Source organism: Pelmatolapia mariae, linkage group LG8, assembly GCF_036321145.2.
Source record: "Pelmatolapia mariae isolate MD_Pm_ZW linkage group LG8, Pm_UMD_F_2, whole genome shotgun sequence".
Taxonomy (NCBI): Eukaryota; Metazoa; Chordata; class Actinopteri; order Cichliformes; family Cichlidae; genus Pelmatolapia; species Pelmatolapia mariae.
This window is the reverse complement of record NC_086234.1, coordinates 5123295-5145584: the sequence shown is the minus strand read 5'-3', so window position 1 is coordinate 5145584 and position 22290 is coordinate 5123295. Positions and strand designations below refer to the sequence as shown.

General features: G+C 40.5%; 1 protein-coding gene across 4 annotated transcripts in view; it reads right to left on the bottom strand.

Moving 5' to 3' along the window:
- LOC134633634 (PH and SEC7 domain-containing protein 1-like) overlaps positions 1-22290 on the bottom strand; it is a 107995-nt gene that overhangs the window by 38277 nt on the left and 47428 nt on the right. For all 4 annotated transcript variants that reach the window (XM_063482543.1, XM_063482545.1, XM_063482544.1 and 1 more), the window contains 3 exons: positions 20205-20317; positions 19688-19746; positions 17798-17887 (listed from right to left, as the gene is read on the bottom strand). In XM_063482543.1, coding sequence (XP_063338613.1) covers positions 17798-17887; positions 19688-19746; positions 20205-20317 — 262 coding nt within the window. The remainder of the gene's footprint in view (positions 1-17797; positions 17888-19687; positions 19747-20204; positions 20318-22290) is intronic.

Genomic DNA, 22290 nt, shown 5'->3' with positions numbered 1-22290 from the left:
CTTCAGAGCAGGGATTCCAAAGAGAGCCCTCGATTTCGTCACAAGTCCGGAGAAGCGATACAAACAGAATAAAATTCAGAATTCAGAATCGAGGGGCAGAAACGCAGAGGGGAGAAGACGGCACGGTCCTGTTGCTCCCGCTGTAAAATGGATACCGTCGGTTTAACAGTCACAGTGCCGACTCTCAGGTTTTCTCTCACTTCTTCCTTCTGCTCCGTCCACGAGTAGAGGTCCGCTGTCATCCTTTAATCTTTCATCCCCCCCTCCCCTCCAACTCTGCTGTCTGCGATCCACTTCTCTCAGTCAGTATTTTCTTTCACACTCTCTTCGCGCTGGTTTTAGCCTCTTTCCACCGCACATTCAGCGGGTGTGGGTGTCTGAGTGGAAAAAAACGCAGCTCTCCTGCTGCTGATGTCTTTCATGCCTTCCTTATCTTTCTTTGTTGAGTCCCGATTTTAGTCTTTTTCATCCAATGCGTTCCTTCTTCCCTTCTCCTCGCTGCTGCTGCCGCTGCTGCTGCTGCCACTGCCGCTGGAGGAGGTGGAGGAGAGGAAAGGAAGGCTGGCTGCCTGAATTGCAGAGCGAAAAAGACACTGATAGGGACAGTGCTCTCTCTCTCTGCCTCTCCCTCGTTCTTGCTTCATCAATGCGTACCTCCCTCCCTCCTCTCAGTCATCACCAGCAAATCACAGTCTTCCTACTGCCTCTTCCATGCGTACACGCTTGCAGGCGAGGTTATACACAAAGACACCTTTTTAAAAATATGTTTGGTCTGGCAATTAGTATGCAGTGGTGGTAAGGTGAGAGAAAAGAAGAACAGGTGCAGAGAGAAAAGTGCACAAAACTGTGAGGAGTTCAGGATTTTTAAGAAAAACAATTATTTGTCTCCGTGTCCTTAAAACCAGCATTAATAACAGGGGATTCAAACATCACGACCTCTGCCTTTGAAAGCTGCCCAATCCACAAAGCACCAGACTTCCTCAGCTCCTCCTACAGGCGCTGCGCCCACAGAAAAATCAGTTAAGGCTCGGCCACCATGCGCTCCAACGAGCCTGGCTCCCGGTGTCTTGGTATGGACCAGGCTTCTTGAATCCTTGTTCACAAGTGTTCCCCTGAATCCTGGGAACACTTGTGTACGCCCTCCACCATGTTAAGCTTGTGATTCATGGATACTGAGGAGCTGGGCACTCAAGTAGCAGTGCTGCTACCTTTCCTCTTCAAAAAGAGCCAATGGAGATGGTTCAACGTCTGAACATGACGCCTCCTGAATGCCTCCCAGATAAGGTGCCGGTCCTAGATCAGGAGTGGGGGAACTCCAGGCCTCAAGGGCCGGTGTGCTGCAGGTTTTAGATATAACCCTAGGTGAGCACACCTCAATCAAATGATTAGTTCATTCCCAGGCCTCTGGAGAACTTCAAGACATGTTGAGGAGGTCATTTAGCCATTTAAATCAGCTGTGTTGGATCAAGGACACATCTAAAACCTGCAGGACACCGGCCCTTGAGGCCTGGAGTTCCCCCACCACTGTCCTAAATGGAGGACACCCAGGGTTTGCCGACAGTATGCCTCGGAAGATTATGTCTTGGCTTCAGTGTCCCAGAAGAGCGTCAGGTTAGACCAGTTAGCAAAATAGCAGAAAACTGATGGATGGATAGAAATATTTGGCTTCTTTTATGTCAATCCATGAACATCAAGAACCCCACAGAACAGACTTTCTCTGATATATAAATAATAAGAGTTACTCAAACTTTATCATGGCCAAAGTTCCAATAATGAGGTCAGTGTATGTATAAACAATCCCTGCAAATCAGGTACGTTCTTATATATATCAGATATTAAGCCATCATCGTGTTGCCTAGCAACCACCTATCAATGAGCTAAACGGGCTCATTTTTAACATTCATGCACCTGCAACACTTGTTCACTGCTATACCTTCTTTGGATCCAGTGTTCTTCACTTCACCTGTCAGTGGTCGTAATGTTATTCCTGATGCTGGTTCAGCATTTTGAAGTCATTGTCACAGTTAACTGCCAAACATTGTCCCTGCTTTCAGGAAAACTAACCTCAGCTACCATAAAAATTTTAAAGCAACCAAACATAACCTTTGCAGTAACCCCAAAAGTGCCACATCAGGAGGCAAGTGACAACTACAAGTGATCTCCAAAGGCCTAAAAAAGACAAACATAAACCATACTGTTTTTAGGCCAAGTGAAAGTAGAAAAGAAAAAGGAGGTGACACAGAAAACTGAGGATCTGACTAAAACCTTTGCTTAAAAGACAAATTAATTAAGCACTTCCTAAAGACAGATTTGTCAACTGAAGTACGCACTTCAAACAGTGAACAGGGAAGCAAAGGGGAAGATGACACTGACATTAGCATAAGGAAACTAAGCACAAATATAACCATATGTTACAATTTACTGTAAGACAGTTTTCATGCAACTGAATTTCAATGCGAGTATTTTTTGCCTCTTTATCATTCAACCTAAATCCATCCCTGACCTTACTCAGTCAAGGGCACAGAGCGGGCTAGCAGGCAGAATACTGGGTCAGTAATTACTTTTTTACAGGTTGTCATCTGGCTTACATATGGGCCTGATCTGCTAGATTTATTGCGGCGATTGCAGCCTGATTCAGGTAACTAAGCAGCCAAAACAGTTGGGATTGAGGGCGTCCACTGTTGGAGTGAGGTTTTACAAAAGACTGTACAACAGTCAAGATATGGAAGCAGAATGGGTGAGAGAGTGGGTCCCATGCCTGGGAAGAGGGATGTGGAGTCAGACTGGGATGATCCCCATTCATGGGGATTACAGAAACCCCGATAAATGGGTGCAAAATCTCTGGTATGGAGACAAATGCTTGCCAGCATAGAAAGTAAACCCAAGAATTGCACCTGATAAAATAAATGAGCTGCCATTGGTTCGGTAATATTAGACGATGTGCAAATATCCATCTGTTTTCTTCTGCTTATCCAACTGAGGGTCACGGGGGGCGGGGCTTATTCTAGCTCCCATAGGGTGAGAGGTGGTATGCCCTGGACTGCTTGCTTTCCTGTCGCAGGGTCAACAAAGACAGACAGATAACCATTTGCACCCAGATAGACACCTATGAGAATTTAAAATCACCAGTTAACCTAACACCACTATCTGCATGTCTTTGGATTACGGGAGAAAGCCAGAGTACTCGGAGAGAACCCACCCAAACATGGAGAGAACATGAAAACTCAGCACAGACTCCAGACAAACTCCTGGATGAATCCACGGTGAATTCGAACCCAGGACTTTCTTATTGTGTAGGTCAGACGCCATGCTGCCCAGATTGTAAATAAACAGGAAAAATGAGCTTCCTGTGAAGAATGGCTGAGCTCACAGTTAGGATAAGGAGCTCAGAGATTCAGAGGGATACAGATGAGCTGGTTCAAAAATCTCCTGGACGCTCAAGTGGAAGGAGACCCTGAGAACTGGAAGTGCTGCTGGGCAGAAGGACGACTGGAATATCTGCTTAGTGTGCTGCCACTGTGACTTCACATAAACCAAAGATAATCGATGAATGAATGCATGAATGGATGGCTGATTTGCTGGGTTGAACGTACCCTAGGACTAGATTTTTTAGGCGGTGGTCACAGCCCTAATCTATCTGTGTTTTAGATCATTACTGAGTTTGAGAAGACTGGAGCATCTGGCACAACAGATTAGCACCACCGTGCTTCACATCGCAACAGTCAGGTATACAAACTTAGGTTCTGATGGACAGGTTTGTTAGACAGCTTGCATTCCTCGCCAGAAAGACAGGGAAGAAAATATTGGATGAAACGGTTGTGTTTGTTGTTGTTTTAAATACTTAATGCGCTGTGTCCTCCTGCCCTTCTCTACCTCATGCTCTCTGTTAAATTTAAAATGTTACAATAAAACTCTTACTTTTGCTGTGGTTGTTTCTCTTCTTATACCAAGCATGAACAAAGATGGACACAAATAAAAAAAGACTGTTCCTCTCTCATGACCAGCATCTGTCTTTTGACATCAGGGTGGACATTTTGGTGAGCTGAGATGTGAGTGGTGTCCCTCAGGCGCCTGCAGCTCGATCAGGAGGAAGAGGAATGGTAGGAGCTCCGGGGGAGCAGAGCTAACCTTTGCCTGCAGAACGCAAGCACCCTGCATCAAAACAACAGCCTGCTGCAGGAGGAGGTAAAAGCTTCTATATTTTCTCTTTGCAGACCTCCCTGTGACTATTATCCATCCTTTTTGCTGTATATGGTTGGGAGCAACTTGAGAAAACCATCAACCTTGAATTACTCCAGTGATGGCGGGTCTTGTCAGGTGACTTTACGCTAAAGAAGAAGGGAACGCCTGCTTACCGAAAGCAAACCAAACTGTGTAAACATCTAAACAAATGTGGTATTTTTAGTTACCTTATCCCCTCCTTACCGTTTCTCCTGCCTGCTGTCAGTCTCCCCCTCTCCTTCTCTCCTCCTCTCACTCAATATTTCACATCCTGTCTAAATCTCTCCTTCTGTCCCTCACGGAGAGTCCAGACAGCTCGGGGAGAGGGGGAGCGTTTCCTCAGCCACATGCCTCCTCTGACCTAAGCAGCTGTCTCTTCTTTACACTCCGCCTTTCTTTTTTCCCACTTCATCTTTCTCTACCCCTTTTCCCTCAGCAGCGCTACATTTCAAAGTTATTTTTGGAGTAAAAACTGTGAGAGATTTGTACCGATCAGTGTGTCGAATGTGAGGCTGAGTGTGGCAGGTGTTGGTAAAAGGAACATTCGTTTATCCCGGATGTTACGAGCTTGAAAACATTGTCTTGTTTTTCTTGATTTACCAGGGAGGGTTGACAAATATCCGTAAGATTACAAGAGATCTATTCAGCTCATTTCCAGCAATATATTTTTATTTTTGGACCCGACAAGCTGTTTTCACTCATATCCTTTTAAGCCAACTGTCTCCTGATTGGTTGCCCCTCACAAACAGAAGAACAGCAGGTGGGGTAGGGCTTCTGAGATCCAATAAACTGTGCAAAGCTAAGTGTTTGTAGCAGTCTGAAGCCCGAGCTTTTGCCTCACATGGACTACTTGCACACCCGCAGACCTTAGTGGAAGCTTTGGTCGTATTTAATTTGAATATGAGCCATAACAGAAATATATATGACAGATAAATAAGCTCAGCAGAGCCAGAACCTGTCCAGTAGTGGATTTTTGTTCAGTTTCCAAAACCAAATATCAGAAAGGGAAAATGATTGCATGCACAATTTACCATGAAGATGCTGCTTAACTCCACTGTCTGCTGAGCTGTGACGCTATTCTGCTGCACAAACTATGTGACAGCAGCATTTCTAATCAAATTACCCCACATTCTTTTTCTGCACAATGCTGCTCACTGGAAGCTGTTGTCTTCGCTCTTCTGTCTAAAGCCTATACTGAAAGTGGAACAAGGGTTCCCTCCTCGTGAAATCAGCTGCAAAATCAACTAAATGAATTAATTTAGTTGATTTTAAGCGATCTGGGGGCTGCAAATGTTCTGCCTGAACAATAATGCCTGCTTGGCCTGACATGAGTGTGATGGGTATCATGGAGTATAAGTTTAAGTTGTACTTTGCTGTTTATCTCAGCTGATACACTCTTGCAAAAGAGGGTTATTTTTAACATCAAGAGTCGCTGTTTCCTGCTTAAATAAAGGTGAAAAATTAAATTAATCTTAATTAATGTTGCTTTATATTTGACAAAATAAGAAATGATACCGACCCACACCTGGCTAATAGCAAAAAGCAGATGTGCTTTTCTGTTATTCTTGATTGACCTTCCAAATCCCCCTTAAAATCACAGTCAAATCATAAATCATGTGATCATGTGGTCGTAAGTTAAGTTTTCATAAGCTTATATTTTCTGTCATATGTTTTTTTTAAATTACCAGAATATAAGATTATATTGTATTTAGCAGGTTTCAGGTAAATATCTGTTGCACAGGTATATCCTGTGAATAACATAAGCTAAGGTCAACTGTTTGCAATCTTGCTATATGTACAGCAGGTATGTTAGCAACTGCAATTCTTGCCATCTTGGCTGACTGACTGACTGCTCGCACTCACACTTGCTTATATTAAAATGGGCTAAAATGTATTCCTTCCTTTTTCTCTTCACATTGATGCTGTTGGTTAACCTCCTTCAGTTTATCTGTATTCAATAAGAATAAATGTGCAGACTGCTTTTGTTTCTACTCGTCCTGCTCCAGCGCAGCACCTACATACGTCTGTTTACTGACTAGAAAAAGACAGCTGCATTATTTTCCTTGCAGCTGATCTATTAGCAATGAAAAGTAAAAATAGTGCAGCGCTAAGCACCGAACACAAGGGTCTCAAACTACTGACTGCAAGCAAATTCCTAAGGCTTCCCACAGGCTTTTCTTGGAGCAGGGCTGCAGAGATGGAGCCATTAAAATAAGATTAGTTCACATTAAAAAGAGACGACCGACAATATTTTATGTGTTTGTTCTTGCAAACAAAGTCCAAAACCAGTCAGTATGTCTCAAAGTCTGCTGCTTTCTCATGAACTTTTTAAGCTGCTGATTTCTGCCACAACTTTGGACCCAATCTGTCACCAACTGAGAGAAACCTGAAATTCTTTGCATCTGACACATCGAAATGCTAAATAAGAAGCGAACAACATCAGTGTGTCAGTGACACTGGCGTGGTTAAATTCTCAACATGCAACTCCACCAGATCTGCTGCATCAGAGCTGAAGCACAGCACGGCTGCATTCATTTTAATCACAGTGAAACCATGTGGCCTGTCACTTACAGAGTGCATCACTTGGAAACCTTCCTTAAAACAGCAGTAGGCTGCATTTTTAATAAGACAGACAGCGTGATGTTGACACAGAGATATGATAAAAGTCTTTAAAAAGTAATATGTACTATAAAAATTGCAAAATAATACAAAAAAATGGCAAATGTGTGCACCATAGTGTTTCTTACCACTGTGTGTTTGAGACAGCGGGATGGTGCATGAGTCAAAATAAACAGCAGCAGATTTAGTGAGTTTTAGTCTGACGACAGCAGCACAGATTATCAGAAAATGTATCATTTAAAGTAGCAGTTTTACTTTAACCTTTATTATGAGCTAATTGTTGTTTCCACAACTGGACAATTCTTTCTGCCTCTGAGTATGAATTCCTCTGAAAATAAAGGCTTGATGATGCAACAAAGAGAAGGAAATTCAACAAAAGCTTTTTTTCCCCTCCTGTTTGCTATAAGTAACTTTATCCAGGTAGTTAAAACAGCAAACAGTGTCCTGTTGCCAGAAGATAAAAAGAAAGCAAAGACATAAGATGATAGAAACTGAATGAAGAGCGCTCTGGGACCAGGGTCAGTGCCAGAGCAATGGACTGGACTGGAAACCACCTTTGACAGAGATTTCAACTTATTTTGCAATTTGCTTAAAAAATTAAAATAAAATAAAGAATGCAGACACCTTTACAGCCTACACAAATTAAACATGAATAACTGCATCATGAACCCTTATGCATATAACTCTATATCTAAAATTGCCCAACTCTGGAGGACTAAACAGTAAATGTTTTTGCACAGACAGAAGAGGGAGGCTGCGCATGCATAGCTCTGCACACAAGGGAGACAAAGACACTCCAGGGACTCATCACTTCCAGCCTAGAGAAAATAACTTCTGTATTCATATATAATGATTTAGCCTATTTATCTATCTATAAACAATGCAGTTGTTCTTTAAGAGTAATGCAACATGAATGGAACAAAGCCTGTGAGTTGATTCAGGCAGATAACTCGAGCTTTTCCTTGTTTTACACACAGAGCAAAGACCAAAGTGTGCCGAACACACCCTCCAACATTTGTCGGTCTCTCTCTCTGACATGTCATCCATAGACCATATAAAAGATGGATGTAGCCACCGTGACGCCATCAGCTGGTTTGTGTAGTCCTGTGTGGAAGCTCCAGGCTTTTCCCTGAAACCGCAGATGATGAGCTACGGTTTCATGCTTACCGCTTGGATAATTCTCCAGCTAATCGGGTTTCTGACACTAATTGTGATCATAATTTACAAAATAAACTTAATGTTTTATTCAGTATAACCAGAAACTGGCAATTTAGCCCATGAAAACCATCTATAATGATAGACTTTTATAAAACTGCGAATCCTTTTGCAGCCTGAGCAGTCGCCCCCTGCTGGTCATCAGAAACAATGCAGGTTTGAGATATTTTCAGACCTGAAAGCTGCATCTATTTTTCATACTGTCCATCACTCAGAGTAGATATTTACTCATCCTTCTCCATCAGCTATGTGTGCCACATTTGCAGGAAGTGATGAGGTTGGAGATGCCAGATTCTAACTGTATCCTGCTGCCGTAATGAATCATCTGAGTCCGACTGAAATCTAATAAACATGCAGGGCAGTATGTGGAAAATAAGAGGGCAAGCGTTAGGGGTTGCTCATCCTTGAAGGGTGTGTAGTTAAAAATAGAAGAGGACAACCTGCTCCAAAGTTACACAGGTTTGAAATTCTTGACAGCTTTTACAAAATCACGTCTTGCAATTTAAAAACTGCTGTTATCTCCCCATGCACCCTGTCCAGACGTGTAGTCGCACGTGCAAACAGCAGCATCTGTCCTCAGAAATGACTTGTTTGTCTTCGCCAGGCTGGCTCAGCCGCCGAGCGCCGGCACTACGGCGCTCCTGTGCAGATTTCAGACACATTTATCCATGAGCCAGACCGACAGCAGGGACACGTGAGAAAGATTTCTTCTCCCTCAATTACAAAAACAAATAAACCATCCATCTTTCCTCCCCGCAATCGATGCTTCCATGCAATCGATAACATCAGTGTACCTAATTACTGCTTGAAGAGCGTGGCTCGCTGCATGATTGAGCTCTACAACATTTTCATTTCAGCAGAATTTGTTCTCCTGCTCTACTGCTGGCTGGTAACCTACTTCAGTGCATCATTAGCTCCCACTTCAAGCTTTGCGCCCTGAGCAGTGTTGAGAAGAGAGAGAGACTTAGAGGGAGTGCAAACCTATGTATCTCTGAGCCTCACAATAAAGGAAGAAAGCTTCCTCTGAAGCACAAGCTTGGGCCAGTAGCCAGAGCTTCAAAATCTGCAGGGAGCTACAGTAGCTACAGAGCCGCTATGCTTCCATGCAGGCCAGTATAGAGGGAACATGGAGTTCTCACTGTGGCACTCAGAGCACAAGTCTTAATCATTTCGTTTTGTGTTAATGGGCCAAACACGAACCACTTATCAGTCACGAGCACAAGTAGTCCAAATACTGCAGAACTGCAAAAACAACAACAAAGGCAAAAGATTCAACAGAGATGAATCTTCTTCTTCTTTCGGCTGTTCCCTTAAGGGAACTCTGCAGCGGATCATCTGTCTCCATCTCACCCTATTCCTAGCATCCTCCTCCGTCACATCAATCCTCCTTCACTGTTTTCCTCCTTTGTCCAATACATCCACTATACCTCCTCTGCACACATCCAAACCACCTTAGCCATGCCTCAGCATGAGTTGTGATATAATCTCATATACTCGTGTTTAATCTTGTCTCCCCCGATCAAAATGAGTAAATTTATTAGGTGTAAATGTGAACAAATTATACCAATACGAAGAAGCCAAAATATATAGTTCAATTTTTAGGTAAAGCAATGGTTTGTTATTTGCTGTTGGTCATTAATGAGACTACAGGCAATAGCTGGTTAGCTTAGCATCAACCCTGTTGGCTTTAAGAGAAAGAAACAGGTGTTTTCCAGGTGAATCCCTTCACAGGGAAAAATGTTTTGCTCTCCTATTTTAGCCTATTTCACTGCTCAAAATACTCGAAACTCCGGCCTGTTGGTGTGTTTCCTCAAAAACTGTTTACTTCAAGTCATTTTGCAACATTTTAGCTCAATTGAAGTCCGAGCTTTGATTTGACCGTTCCCAAACATCACCTTCGTTCTTCTTTCTGACCGTTCGTTGGTAAAGCATCTTTTTGATTTGACAACTGTTCTTTTCAGGTTTTATTTTGGTTTTAAGAAAAACATTTCTGATATTTCCTTTAAAATATGTATGCATAATTCAGAATGAATTCATCAATCAATGATAAAAAAAAATCAAAAATCATCCCTTTAATTACCATGTTTCACAGAGGAGACACACTATTTAACAAAATGCTGCTCATCTATCCTAAAAAGTTCTGTTTTGGTATCTGTTAAAAAAAAGCCTATATATGAACTTTACCTAATTAAACACTGGCTGCTGTGTTTTTTTGGAGAGCAGTGGTTTCTCGTTGCAGCCCTGCCATGCGCTCCATAGCTGCTGCTGATGGTGGACTCCCCACTGGGCTCGCAAACAAGTACATCAGACTTTTACTGGCCTACAAAAATGTAACAACCTTATATACTGCTAGGTTCATCTTTAAATATGTAGCACAATTTATTAGTAAATTTAAATGGAGCTGTGAACAGCCAACTTTATGATGTTTATTGGTATTTTAAGGTGAAAGCACTTATTATAGGTGTCAGCCAGTTTGCTTCACGGTGAATCGATTGACGGAAAAACCATCATTGACCCGAATGAAGCCTGAAGCTGGCCAATCAGTTTGTTCAACAATAAATTCTTACTGGCCCTGGACCTCCATTTAGATTGAAGCCTTTCTTTGGAAGCTGCTGTGACCTCGCGGACTCTGACCTCGCTCTTGTGAAGACCTTTGTTGGTCGACCCTTTCCGTGGAATTCCCTTCAATTGTACAGTTAGTCTAACTGTTGCCTGGTGAACTCTAAACTCTCTTTTTCCTCACCAATCGACTTGACTCACACCATTATTCACATCCTCAAACAACACCGGATCGTTATCTCACTGATCAGAAACACCTCATTCTACTTTCACTTTAAATTTACTGTTAATCCTGCAGTTTGTCATTTCCCCCTCACAGAGAACGATATCAGTTAATTTAGGGAAAAGTATAATATTTTTTATTTTTATATTTTATTATTTATGCAAAAGAATAAATATATATGATATATTTAATATATATATGAAATACATATGATATGTCACGTATAATATAATAATATTATACAGAATGTCCAAGTTTTTCCTGCAACTACATGTGATAAAAAATTTATTCGTAACACTGCTGACTAAATTGACTGGCCTCTGTGCTCGAGCTGCGAGCACCCTGTCAAGCTGTCACATGCCCGCTGACTGATAGCACAGCGCGGGCAACTCGGCGAGGAAATATCCTCTGGACTACATTAAGATAGTTTATGGGCTCATTACGAATCCCAGAACGAGACCACAATGATTGAGACAAATGAGCACCAGCGCTGCAATAGAAGCGTGTGCTGAAGCTGAATGCATCCATCCACCGTGTCACATGTTGGATCTAATAATGTGTGCGCATCAACATATTACCAGAGATCGTATCGACCAAACATTTAACTCAGCCTTTTACTCTTTTACTCTATCAGATTGCACAGACATACGGCCTGCAAACCAATACATGAATTAATGCTGCTCTGCTTAAGGCCTCAACCAATCAAAACAATAATAATAATAAAAAAAATACAGTAAATGCTAAAAAAAACCCCAACCTAACGATGTGATATTTGCCTGAAGCCTTTTAACATTCAAAAGGATTGCCTCATGTTTCCATTATACTTTTAAATGCTGTAAAAGCACTGAAATCAACCAAAGTAAGCAACATATTTAATGCAGGAATAGATATTTATATGTTCATTAAAACCTTACATTACATTTGTCTGGGAGCTTTACTCGTGCCACTGATAGTCACTGCAATTTGGGAACACCACCCCCTGATTTTATACCTGGTTAATGCCTTTGTTTCATGTAATCTCCTTCTTTATCTCGCCTCTTTCTGTGTCATTATTACCGTTGAAATGCAATAAAAATAAAATATCTTGACATAAAAAGGCTTTCGGGGAGTTATTGGTGTGCTGGAAAGTGTAAGGGCAGGCAGTGGAGCTGAGGCTTCGCACACTCACTTCAGGAGATTGCTCTATTCTGCTCCTCTATTGTGGTGGTAATGAGGAAACATATCATAGGGTTTAATCAAACGAGAGAAAGCGAGGGAGGGTCGAGAGGAGTAATTGAGAGAGAGAGGAAGAATCTGCCACAGTTACTGAGGAAGGCAGAGCCAGAAAACAAGACAAAGAAAGAAAATAGAGGAAGAAATGAGTTAATTGACAATGAAAGAGGGAGTGTAGTCTACCTGAGGGAGAGAGGTGGAAAGAGGTGTCAGGGGGATGCAAAGCCTCACTCATTATTTTCCAGTCCACCAGGCAGCTGATTTCTGTTTCAGCCACAGGGCTAAAGTGGCTCAGTGCCACGTCAGTGTTTCTGCCCCTCGGAGTAAAGCTGCGACATATGGCACCATTTTAAAGAGTCACACTGTACTGCTCTTTATGAAGGCTCTCTTTTTGCTTATATTTCCCGACATATCTAAAATGTGTATGCCACTGCCTAAAAGTAATTAAAGGTATAAAATTCAGCTCTTTGTGCTAAAAAAGAATATTGATCTCTGTGTGGTGACAGTATTCCTTATTGGAAAGCTGTTTAAATGATGATAAAGAGACACAATGTGACGCCAAATGACAAAATATCTTTGCAAAGGTTGCTTTAAGTTGTAGTTTAAGATCCAACAGCTGTGGTAGTAGCTAGCAGCTAGGTACTTCCATATTCACTACACAAGGTACTGTGGGATCAGGATGAGATTTGCATATAATATGCACAAAGTATATTAATGACTATAGGATTCATTCAACTCAGTAACATCTAAAGGTTTTAAACATATTTTTGCAATTTGTAATTTATCAGTTTTATTGCTGTGCTTTATAAACTGCAGATAAAAGCTAACCACTGTGATGTCACCTACGTTTTTTGGCACTCTGCATTTTTAGCCACCGTGTTAGTTTTCTACAGCTGACCATTTTTTGACAAGAAATGGTTAAAGGTCTGGCCCCTGTACATTTTTGCTTACAGCTTTTTCCTTCTTATCCCTGTGAGTTTTCATGGTGCAGATGCCTATAAACCTGTGGTTGGGGTACTTCAGCATGTAGCTAGCCCTACAGGAAATAAGTGAGAGTAAAATTAGACATGAGATTAAAATTAAGGCAGTGTGGATTACAATGACTTACCAAATTCTACTTTTGATACCAGCTTTATATTGACTTGAGGTTGAAATTTAGCCACAGTAGCTTGCACAAAATCTGCTTAAATATTCCTGAATTCTATTGGCTAAATCCACAAAGAGCAGCAAATCTCCTATACACACAGAATACTATATATACTGCAGCTCACTATACAAATGATTGTGACTTATTTCTAAGTAATTTTTCCTCCGCACTGCACTGCTACATCACATCTACAGGCTTCCCCACCTGCCAAATCCCACTTTAATCTTCAGATGAGAGGGTGGAGTGATAAGTTATCAGCAAAAGTTAGCAAGCCTGGTTAGAAAGGTGCATCCATAAATTGACCCAGTGCGACACACAGTAACAGATTTTTTGCTATTAAATGCTAAGAAACAAAACTAACAAAAATTTTTATGGAAAAACCAGTTAAACCTGAAGATACAGCAAGGAAAGGTGGGCACAAAAGGAGAAAAAGATGCCAGGAAAATAAAAAAAACTGTGGAAAAATAGAAACAAGCTCTGACCCTAGAACACCAAATGGAATACAGCACGTGTGCATGCTGAAAATTAAACTGAATGAGGGGTATCTCCAGCTGTGTTCTAATGTATTTACAGCAAATACAAACACGAGCACCAGCCACAAATGGGGAAATGGGAAAATAAGAAAATGAACGGAGGAAATGAGGAACACATAGATGGCGGTGGGGAGGGAGAGAGAAGGTCATTTTGTACCAGGAAATGATGGTGCGATAACAGAGAAAAAGGGAGGACAGGAAAAAACAAGAAAGGAATGAGAGGCTACCGGGAACAGATACAGTAACTGTTTGTGAGTAAAACCTGAACGAGTTACAGTGTTTATTTAGTAAGAGATGCACTGACTAAATAAAAATGGGTGGCAGCAAAATTAAGACCTCCAATGGTGTTTCTTATTTTACGTGATACACAGTGTACTGTTGTGGTGAATGCTCTTATTAAACATGGCTACATTTTTAATTCATGAGGTCAGCCTATGCACCAGTAGTCCCTGCGAGCCAAAAACACAGACTTCAGACGGCTCTAATAACTCTGTTTCAGACTGGCTTTTCTAATCTTGGATTTGTATGATGTCATTGAGAGGGGTAACCCCCATAATGGTCAGCTATGGCTCACCCACCTGATGTTCAAATAAACAATTCAAGAGCAGTGGCCAACCAGAGGAACGTTTGGTCAGTGGGACGAGGAAAAGGAGCAAAAATGTCCCAGTGTAAGAAAAAGAAGGATTAGTTTGAAGTGTGAATTATGCAAAGCTGCTAGATTCAAAATACTGTGGAGGAAGCTGATTGGCTGCATATTATTGATTATTTTTGAAGGCAGAAAGCGATTACACCTCCTCCTGTTGAGCTTTTTATACATATATTTTATATATTTTATGCATATATTTTATACATAAAGCACCAAATCACAACAGTTACCTCAAGCTGCTTTGCATTGTAAGGTACAAACCCTATATTATTAAAAAGAAACCCCCAAATCAGACAACCCTCTATGAGCAAGCACTCAGCGACAGTGGGAAAGAAAAACTCCCTTTTATTAGGAAGAAACCTTTGACAGAACCAGGATGAAATCAGGGACGGGCAGCCATCTGCTGCAACAAGTTGGGGGTGAGAGGTAGGAGAAGACAGCAGAGAGAGAGAGGACAAAAAGCAAGACAGAGTTTAATTGTTCATTTTTAAACACAATAGTGATGTATAAACAGGTATAGCGTATAAGAGGTGAATCATGAAGAAACACTCAGTGCATCATGGGAAGTCGCCAGCAGCCTAGGCCTCTTGCAGCATAACTAAGGGAGGATTCGGGGTCATCTGATCCAGCCCTAACTAGCTAGCTTTATCAAAAAGGAAAGTTTGAAGCCTAATCCTAAAAGTAGAGAGAGTGCCTGTGCTGAATCCAAACTGGGAGCCACAGAAGAGGGCCCTGAAAGCTGAAGGCTCTGCCTCCCATTCTACTTTTAAATACCACAAGTAAGCCTGCGGTCTGAGAGTGAAGTGCTCTAATGGAGTCATATGGTGCTATAGATCATTAAGATAAAATGGGGCCTGATTTTCCAAGACCTTGTATGTGAGGAGCAGGATTATAAATTCACTTCTGGATTTAACAGGGAGCCAATGAAGGGAAGCCAGTATAGGAGAAATCTGCTCTCTCTTTCTAGTCCCTGTCAGTACTTTTTCTGCAGCATTTTGGATTAACTGAAGGCTTTTCAGGGAGTTTTTAGGACATCTTGATAATAATCAATTACAGTAGTCCAGCTGAGAAGTAATAAATGCACATATTTTTTCAACATCACACTGAGACAGGATCTTTAGAGATATTGTGCAAGTGCAAGAAAGCAGTCCTACATGTTTGTTTAATATGTGGATTTAGGGACATAGAATAACTCCAAGATTCCCCACAGTGTTACCTTAGGCCAAAGTAATGCCATCCAGAAAAATATTTGTTTAGACTCCATATTTCTAAGTTTTTAAGGCCGAGTACAATAACCTCAGTTATATCTCAATTCAGAAGCAGGAAATTAGACGTCATCCAGGTTTTAAGTCTTTATAAAGTTATTACTAGTTGATTTATATCATCTGGCTTCACTCTCAGATAAAGTTGGGTGTCATCTGCATAGTAGTGAAAATGTATGCTTTGCCTTCTAATGATACTATTTAAGGGAAGCATGTATAATGTAAACAGAACTGGTCCCAGTAAAGTACCCTGTGGAACTCCAAAACTTTAGTGTGTGAAGAGGACTCTCCATTTACATGAACAAACTGGAGTCTATAAGTTAGATATGATTCAAATCACTGCAGCACAGTACCTTTAATAATGACGGTGTGTTCTAATCTCTGTAGTAAAACATTGTGGTCAGCGATATTGAATCCTAAACTGAGGTCACTGAGTCGACTGTCAGAGGCCATGATGAGATTATTCTTCACTAGGGCTGTTTCTGTAATGTGATGAATTTAAATCCTGACAGGAACGCTTAAAATTATCAGGTAAGTTATAAATTGGGTTATAATTTGCTAAGACTGCTTGTCATGGCTTTTTAAATAATGGTTTAAATACCGGCACCTTTAAAGAATTTTGTATGAGGAAGAAATGACTTAAATGAACTCAGAAAGCTTGATAGGAGAGAAGGAGTTTAGGTAAATATCAGCAGCTATTAAAGTTGCTGTACTTAACTATATCTGTAGGACAGCTGTGTATAATTTTTTTCTCTAATGGTTAAAATTTTATTTGTGAATAAACTCATAGTCATTCATTTTTTATAACGGCTGTGATAAATGCATGTTCTTGTTTATAATAGCTGCCAGGGAAAAAGTAAAGTCTCTAGAGGAAATGGGGTTTGGTGCAAAAAGAAATATCAAAAGCTAAAAGAGCAGCTTTAAATTTTAGTTCTAGATTTCATTAACTTCAGCAGCTATAAACGCTTGGTCTGATCAAGGCAAACTACTGAATTAGCGTTGCATTTCCAATACACTTTGCAAAGAAGAAGCACGGTGAAATATGTCTTAACCCTAACCTGCATCTTTTTATGGTTACAGAGAATGATAGTTGTTGAGTTGGAATTTGAAATGGTAAAATTATAGGTAACAATGACATAAACCAGAAGAGAACAAATGCAGAGATGACCGGTCAGGAGAGGGGAGGCAAGAAAACAGAGCAGAACAGGATGGAGGTGAAAGCGAGCAGATAAAGGTGGCAATGAGACTCAGTCTAGAGGCAGAGATTAAACTGCACGGGAGCTAAACGGAGCCGAGATAAGGAGCAGGGCAGTGAGCGGGCAGGCAGAACATTTAGAGAGTCAGAGGATGGGAGGCAGAGGCTTCAGGGTAAAAAAAAAAAAGAGTCTCATTGAGAGAGAAAGAGAATAAAAGAGGCTGTGGAAAGTGGAATGCATGATTAAAAAGACCGTTCCTGGATTTCCACAAGCATAAATAAAAGAGATAATGCATGACTGGTTTTGTTGCAGCCACAAGCCCTCAGCGTGGATACTATCTGCCCTTAATAACAGGCTCGGCTTTTCATTTCAGGGTTCCCGCCAGTTCAGCAGAAGGACTTGCTCCCTCATGCATTATAAATACTGCAATGCAACTTGTTGACTCGCACTAAGGGGCCCCGTGGCATGCTGATGGACCGCTCTGCAGACAACACTATATCAACAGCATCATCATTATGAGCACCAATGGACAAGCAACCAGCTCTGATTGGATTATTTCCCCCTGTCATGTGGCCTGCAGGCCTCTGTCTGACCGACCGAGCTCAACTGGGTTAAGCTAACAGGCTAATCTAATGCTGCTGAAGTCACACACACACAGATGCCCCGAGGTCGGCTGTGTGTCACTCTCTTCGTCTCCAGACCACGAAACAATTAGTTGTCAAGCCCCAAGGTTCCAAGCCGGAGCATACCGGGAAGTGGCGGGCCTGGGGTTGCCTTCTGATTGGATGCCCCTGGAGATGAGGTGAATGCCAGCTGGCAACAAGCGCGAGCCAGACAGCCAGGCTCAGTCGCGCAGTATTTGAGGGACAATACAGCGCTGGCAGAGGCAGTCCGCTCACTTTCATGTGGGATGTGTGTTTGCGTATGACAGCATGTGCGTTTGTGCTATTTCAGACTGGCTTACTTTGAGCAGTTCTTTGGGAAAATCCTGGCCATCGTTCAGTCCTTCCAGGTTGCCAGTGAACTGTGTGCATGACATCCTCTTGCCAATGTTCTGGAAAAAATAACAGACATTTAATATTTATTATTTCATGCTAACACACATTCCTTACCTCTTTATTTCACACAAAGTACCTTCTACTTTGATTAAATGTAAATTTTTATTGTAAGTGTCCCTTTGACTATGAAAAGTCATAGAGATGTAGAGAGAAGCTGACAATGCAAAAAGCATTAAATCACTGGTTAGGTGTCAAAATTATTAACGCTGTTGAGTTAGTGTTTGATGAGATAGTTTCTCATTTAAATGGTTACATTTTAGATACTTTTCAGGCAAAGTCTCTCTGACAGTTCAGTGAATAGACCGTATTTATAGTCGTGGCCAGAGTCTTACATCCGCTCATTCTCGGGTTTAAATAATTTCTTTTGTTTCTTTCGTTCAGGGTGAAATGGTTGTACATTATACATGTTTAATGAGTTTTAAAAAACCAAGATGCACAAGTATAAACTTATTTTGTAATTTCTCTAACCCATACAGGCTCAAATATATACATACATCCCCACTAATATTTAGTTAGATGTCCCCTAATTTTTTGGCCACATGCTCTTGGTAGCCACCAATGAGCCTCAGGCATAATTCTGGCCGGATACTTGTCCACTCTTCTTGGCAGACATGGTAGAGTTTGTTTAATTTGGTTGGTTGGTCAGGGTGTCACACAAAACTAGCTTTTAATCATAGTCCACAGGTTTTCACTACGTTCAAGGTCCACATTTTTCGACGTTGTGGCCAAGTACCTAAATCTTTGTCTCGTCTGATGATAAAACTTTTCTCCAGAAAGCATCTGGCTTGTCCATGTGGGAAGATGCAAATTTCAGTCACTTGAAGGTGTTGAAGTTTTACATCACTTCACAGTCCATGGGGATGTAAAACTGGCTTTACTGTGGACAGTGGTTAAGCCTTGGTGGTTACTGAACTCAGCAAAGTGGTGACACGTCCTAATAACCTGTACTTATAAACAATACTGTGAATTGATGCTCTTGGAATCTGCAGACGTTTGAGAACATCTCCCAGAGACCTTCCCAACTCTGTGGTTCTCCTTATTAGTTCTCTGGACTTGTGTCTGGACTTGAGTGCTCTCAAACAAATCATTTTTATTCCAGTAAAAAGAAACTACCAGTTGTAGTCAATCATGATCACTAATGAGAAGTTAACAGGCCTCGGGCTTGTCAGGTTAAAAGACATTTATAGAACCGTCATCATCATTTATTCAAAGATTTAAGTGAGTGTGTACTTCTGACTCTAGGTTGATTTGGAAAAATCCAAAATAAATTAAAACTTGTGCACCCGACCTGCCAATCAACACCAAATCCAATTATAATCACTATTAGAGGGTATTTATAGAAAAGAACCGCCAATATTAACAGGTAGAGTCACAAAAAAGTTAACAGTTAAATTTGTTAAAATGTGTTGAGACTTTCCTGATGTGCTCTTCCATGGAAGAGCCGCTCCCCGATCCTGTCACCTCGCAGCCACTTTAATTAATCATTCATCCACTGAGCTGCACTATCACACAGAAGAGCCACCAATGGCCCAGATTTCCAAAGGAAGGCTCTGATTATAAAAGCAGCAGATTAATGATGGAGAAAGGAGCTCAGCAGGCAGACCTGCAGACCCAGATGAGATGGTGATCAAACCGAGTCTTATACTAAAAAAAAAAACTCCGCACAGCTAATCCAAAGGGCCTCTGAGGAGAACGCAGCTCTTAAACAGCTCTCTTTCTTTGTTTATCATGTGAGCACCTACACACTTGCTGCACACTTCCAGCTTCACTGAAACACACTCGAGCATTATACCTACCTGACCATGCAGATCAGTGTTAAGCAGCATCAGGGCACAGGTGAGAGTGTGAACTGCATCTAAAACGTGGAAACACTGTGTTAGCTTTCTCTGCAAAATGACTCATCTGCGATTATGAAACTAGTTTTACTGGGAACTTGCATAATTACAAGTGTATCCTTCTAAGGTGGTTTTAAGGCGAACAATACTGCTTTCATATATGCTGTTAACTTTTACTAGCCTGCCACCGCAGTCATTACACAAAACAAACACCACAGGTACTACAATTAGTCCTGTTTATGTATTAATCATTAACTAAATAAATGCATATTAATTTACCAGCTGCTGTGAGAAATTAAATGATCTTACTTGGTTATTACACCTGCTAAATTACCTTAAAAGGACCCATTATGCTATTGATCTACTGATTTCGTCTCATTTATTTATGCTGTGACTATTTAAATCTATAGGAAGCAAAAAAAACCAACAACAACCCATAGACACATATATACATAAATAAATTTATACCAACATTCACCTTCTGATGGTATCACTTTTGGGTTGCAGTCCAAGTAACGCCTGGAAAAGTGTGACAGCACCCTCTCCCTCTCCTGCGTCTCCCCCATCAGCGCAAACTGCCTGAGGAAAGTCCTGCAGCACAAACACAAAGTCAGCAGATGGTTGCTAAACACCAAAATGGTTACAGATGACCTGTTTTAAACTGTTTTTACCATTAAATTGCAGTAAAATAACAGATGTAGTGTTACATTACTATTAAATTTATTAGACTCTTTTTTTTTTCTTTTTTCTTTTTTTTTTTTTTAAACACAATAGTTGTACTTCTAGCTTTAGTGTTTCCATGAAAAAAACAACATTGCAGGGAAAAACAAAGTCATTCAAAGCTTCATCATTGTTTTCAGCGACTGAAGGTACTAATTCAAGCATGAAGTAAAATAAGATTAAATATAATTGGATTTTTTATATTTTAAGTGTTTTCTTTTAAACCGTAGTCATCTCATGTATTATTGGAGTCTAATTTTAGACTTTTTTGTTGTCCTTTATTAGAAGTGTCGAAATTAAATAATCAATTTTTTTTTTTTTTTTTTTTTTTATAAATAGGGCGCTTTATGTTCCTGAAATTCATCATTTTCATGTTCCACCACATCACCAAAATATATTAATACATGAAAATGCTGGAATGACTGAGTCACATACTTCTGAAGTAGATTTTGTCCTTTTGAACACTTTAATTCATTTTCTCTGAATGAAAATGATTGGTGAGCTTATTTTCTCTTACTTCATGTTTCTGAATGTGTTTATTACCTACTTCCTGTTTTAATTTGATAGTGTGTGTCTGCTGTGCCTTTACTGTAGTTTTACTTCCTGTTTGTCATTTGATGACCTTCACCTGTGCCACAGTTTTTCCCAGCTGTGTTCACTTACCAGATTACCCTCTGTGCGTGTTTCATAGAGTCGTCTTCATTTTGTATTTTGTTGTAATGTCTGTTAACCTGTGCTGGTATCGTGTCTGTTGGATTTGGTTCAAATTTTGCCTGCAGACTCTTCATTGAACTTTGGATAATCTATAATCAAAGGCTTTTTCTTACGCAGTCTGTCTTTGTGTTTGTATCCTGAAAGCCAAACATACAATGACGCCACGCTCTCACTCAAGAAACAGAAAAATGTTCTTTAATTAGATTTTTGAAATCTTAGTGTAAAATCCTCTTACATTTACTTAAATACAAAGTACAAAGTCATGTGACAATTTAAAAACTGACGTAAAATAATCCTAATGTCTTTTTTTAAGTTTAAAAATTACATACATACTTTCATATGTTCATAATATTTCCAAAAGATTTAACACCAGGATGTTCTTGCTTTTAATGTTTCAATTAAGATATTAGTCCCTGAGCCTGGAAATTGTGTTTTATTGCAGGTCTGACATATTTATATGCTTTTGTTTGTCTTGAATCAAACATTGCCTTAAAATTTCAGGCAATCCAGATAGGTTAAATGAATGAGTCATTTCTGACACATAAATTGTTATTATTATTGTGCCGTGTTGGGAGTTGCTAGTTATCTCCCATCATGCCTTGGGGATATGTGTTGCTGTTTAAGATGTTTATTGTTTATGGTTACGTGACTCTTAACTGTTCTTGCTGATGCTGCAGAATAAATTCAGCAACAGTTATTGTTGATGGAAAGAATGTAGTACCATGAGGCGACCCTCTGAAGCACAGTGTAGTATAGCTTAAGGGTTCAATAAAGAGCTCCCCCTATCTGTTTGGAGTAGAACAACAGGCTCAATCTCTGTGTGGGTGCTCTGTTGTTAAGACTTCTCAGTTTGCCACATTTCTTATGCCAATTATTATTATGCAGATTAATTAAAGCAACAATATGTAAAACATTGAACTTCCTTAAAACAGGGGTGTTGAAAGATTAGAAGCTTAAATGTTAAAGAGTTAAAGTCCCAGCTTTTGTATATGTAATGTTGTAGTACAAGGAGTTTGCACAGAGAGTAATATGTTTGACTTTTTTCTTGAATGGAACATTTTTACACAGCAATAACACTGATTTTAAATCCTGTAGATTATTACTTTTTCTTGAGCAAAGTTCATAAAGAA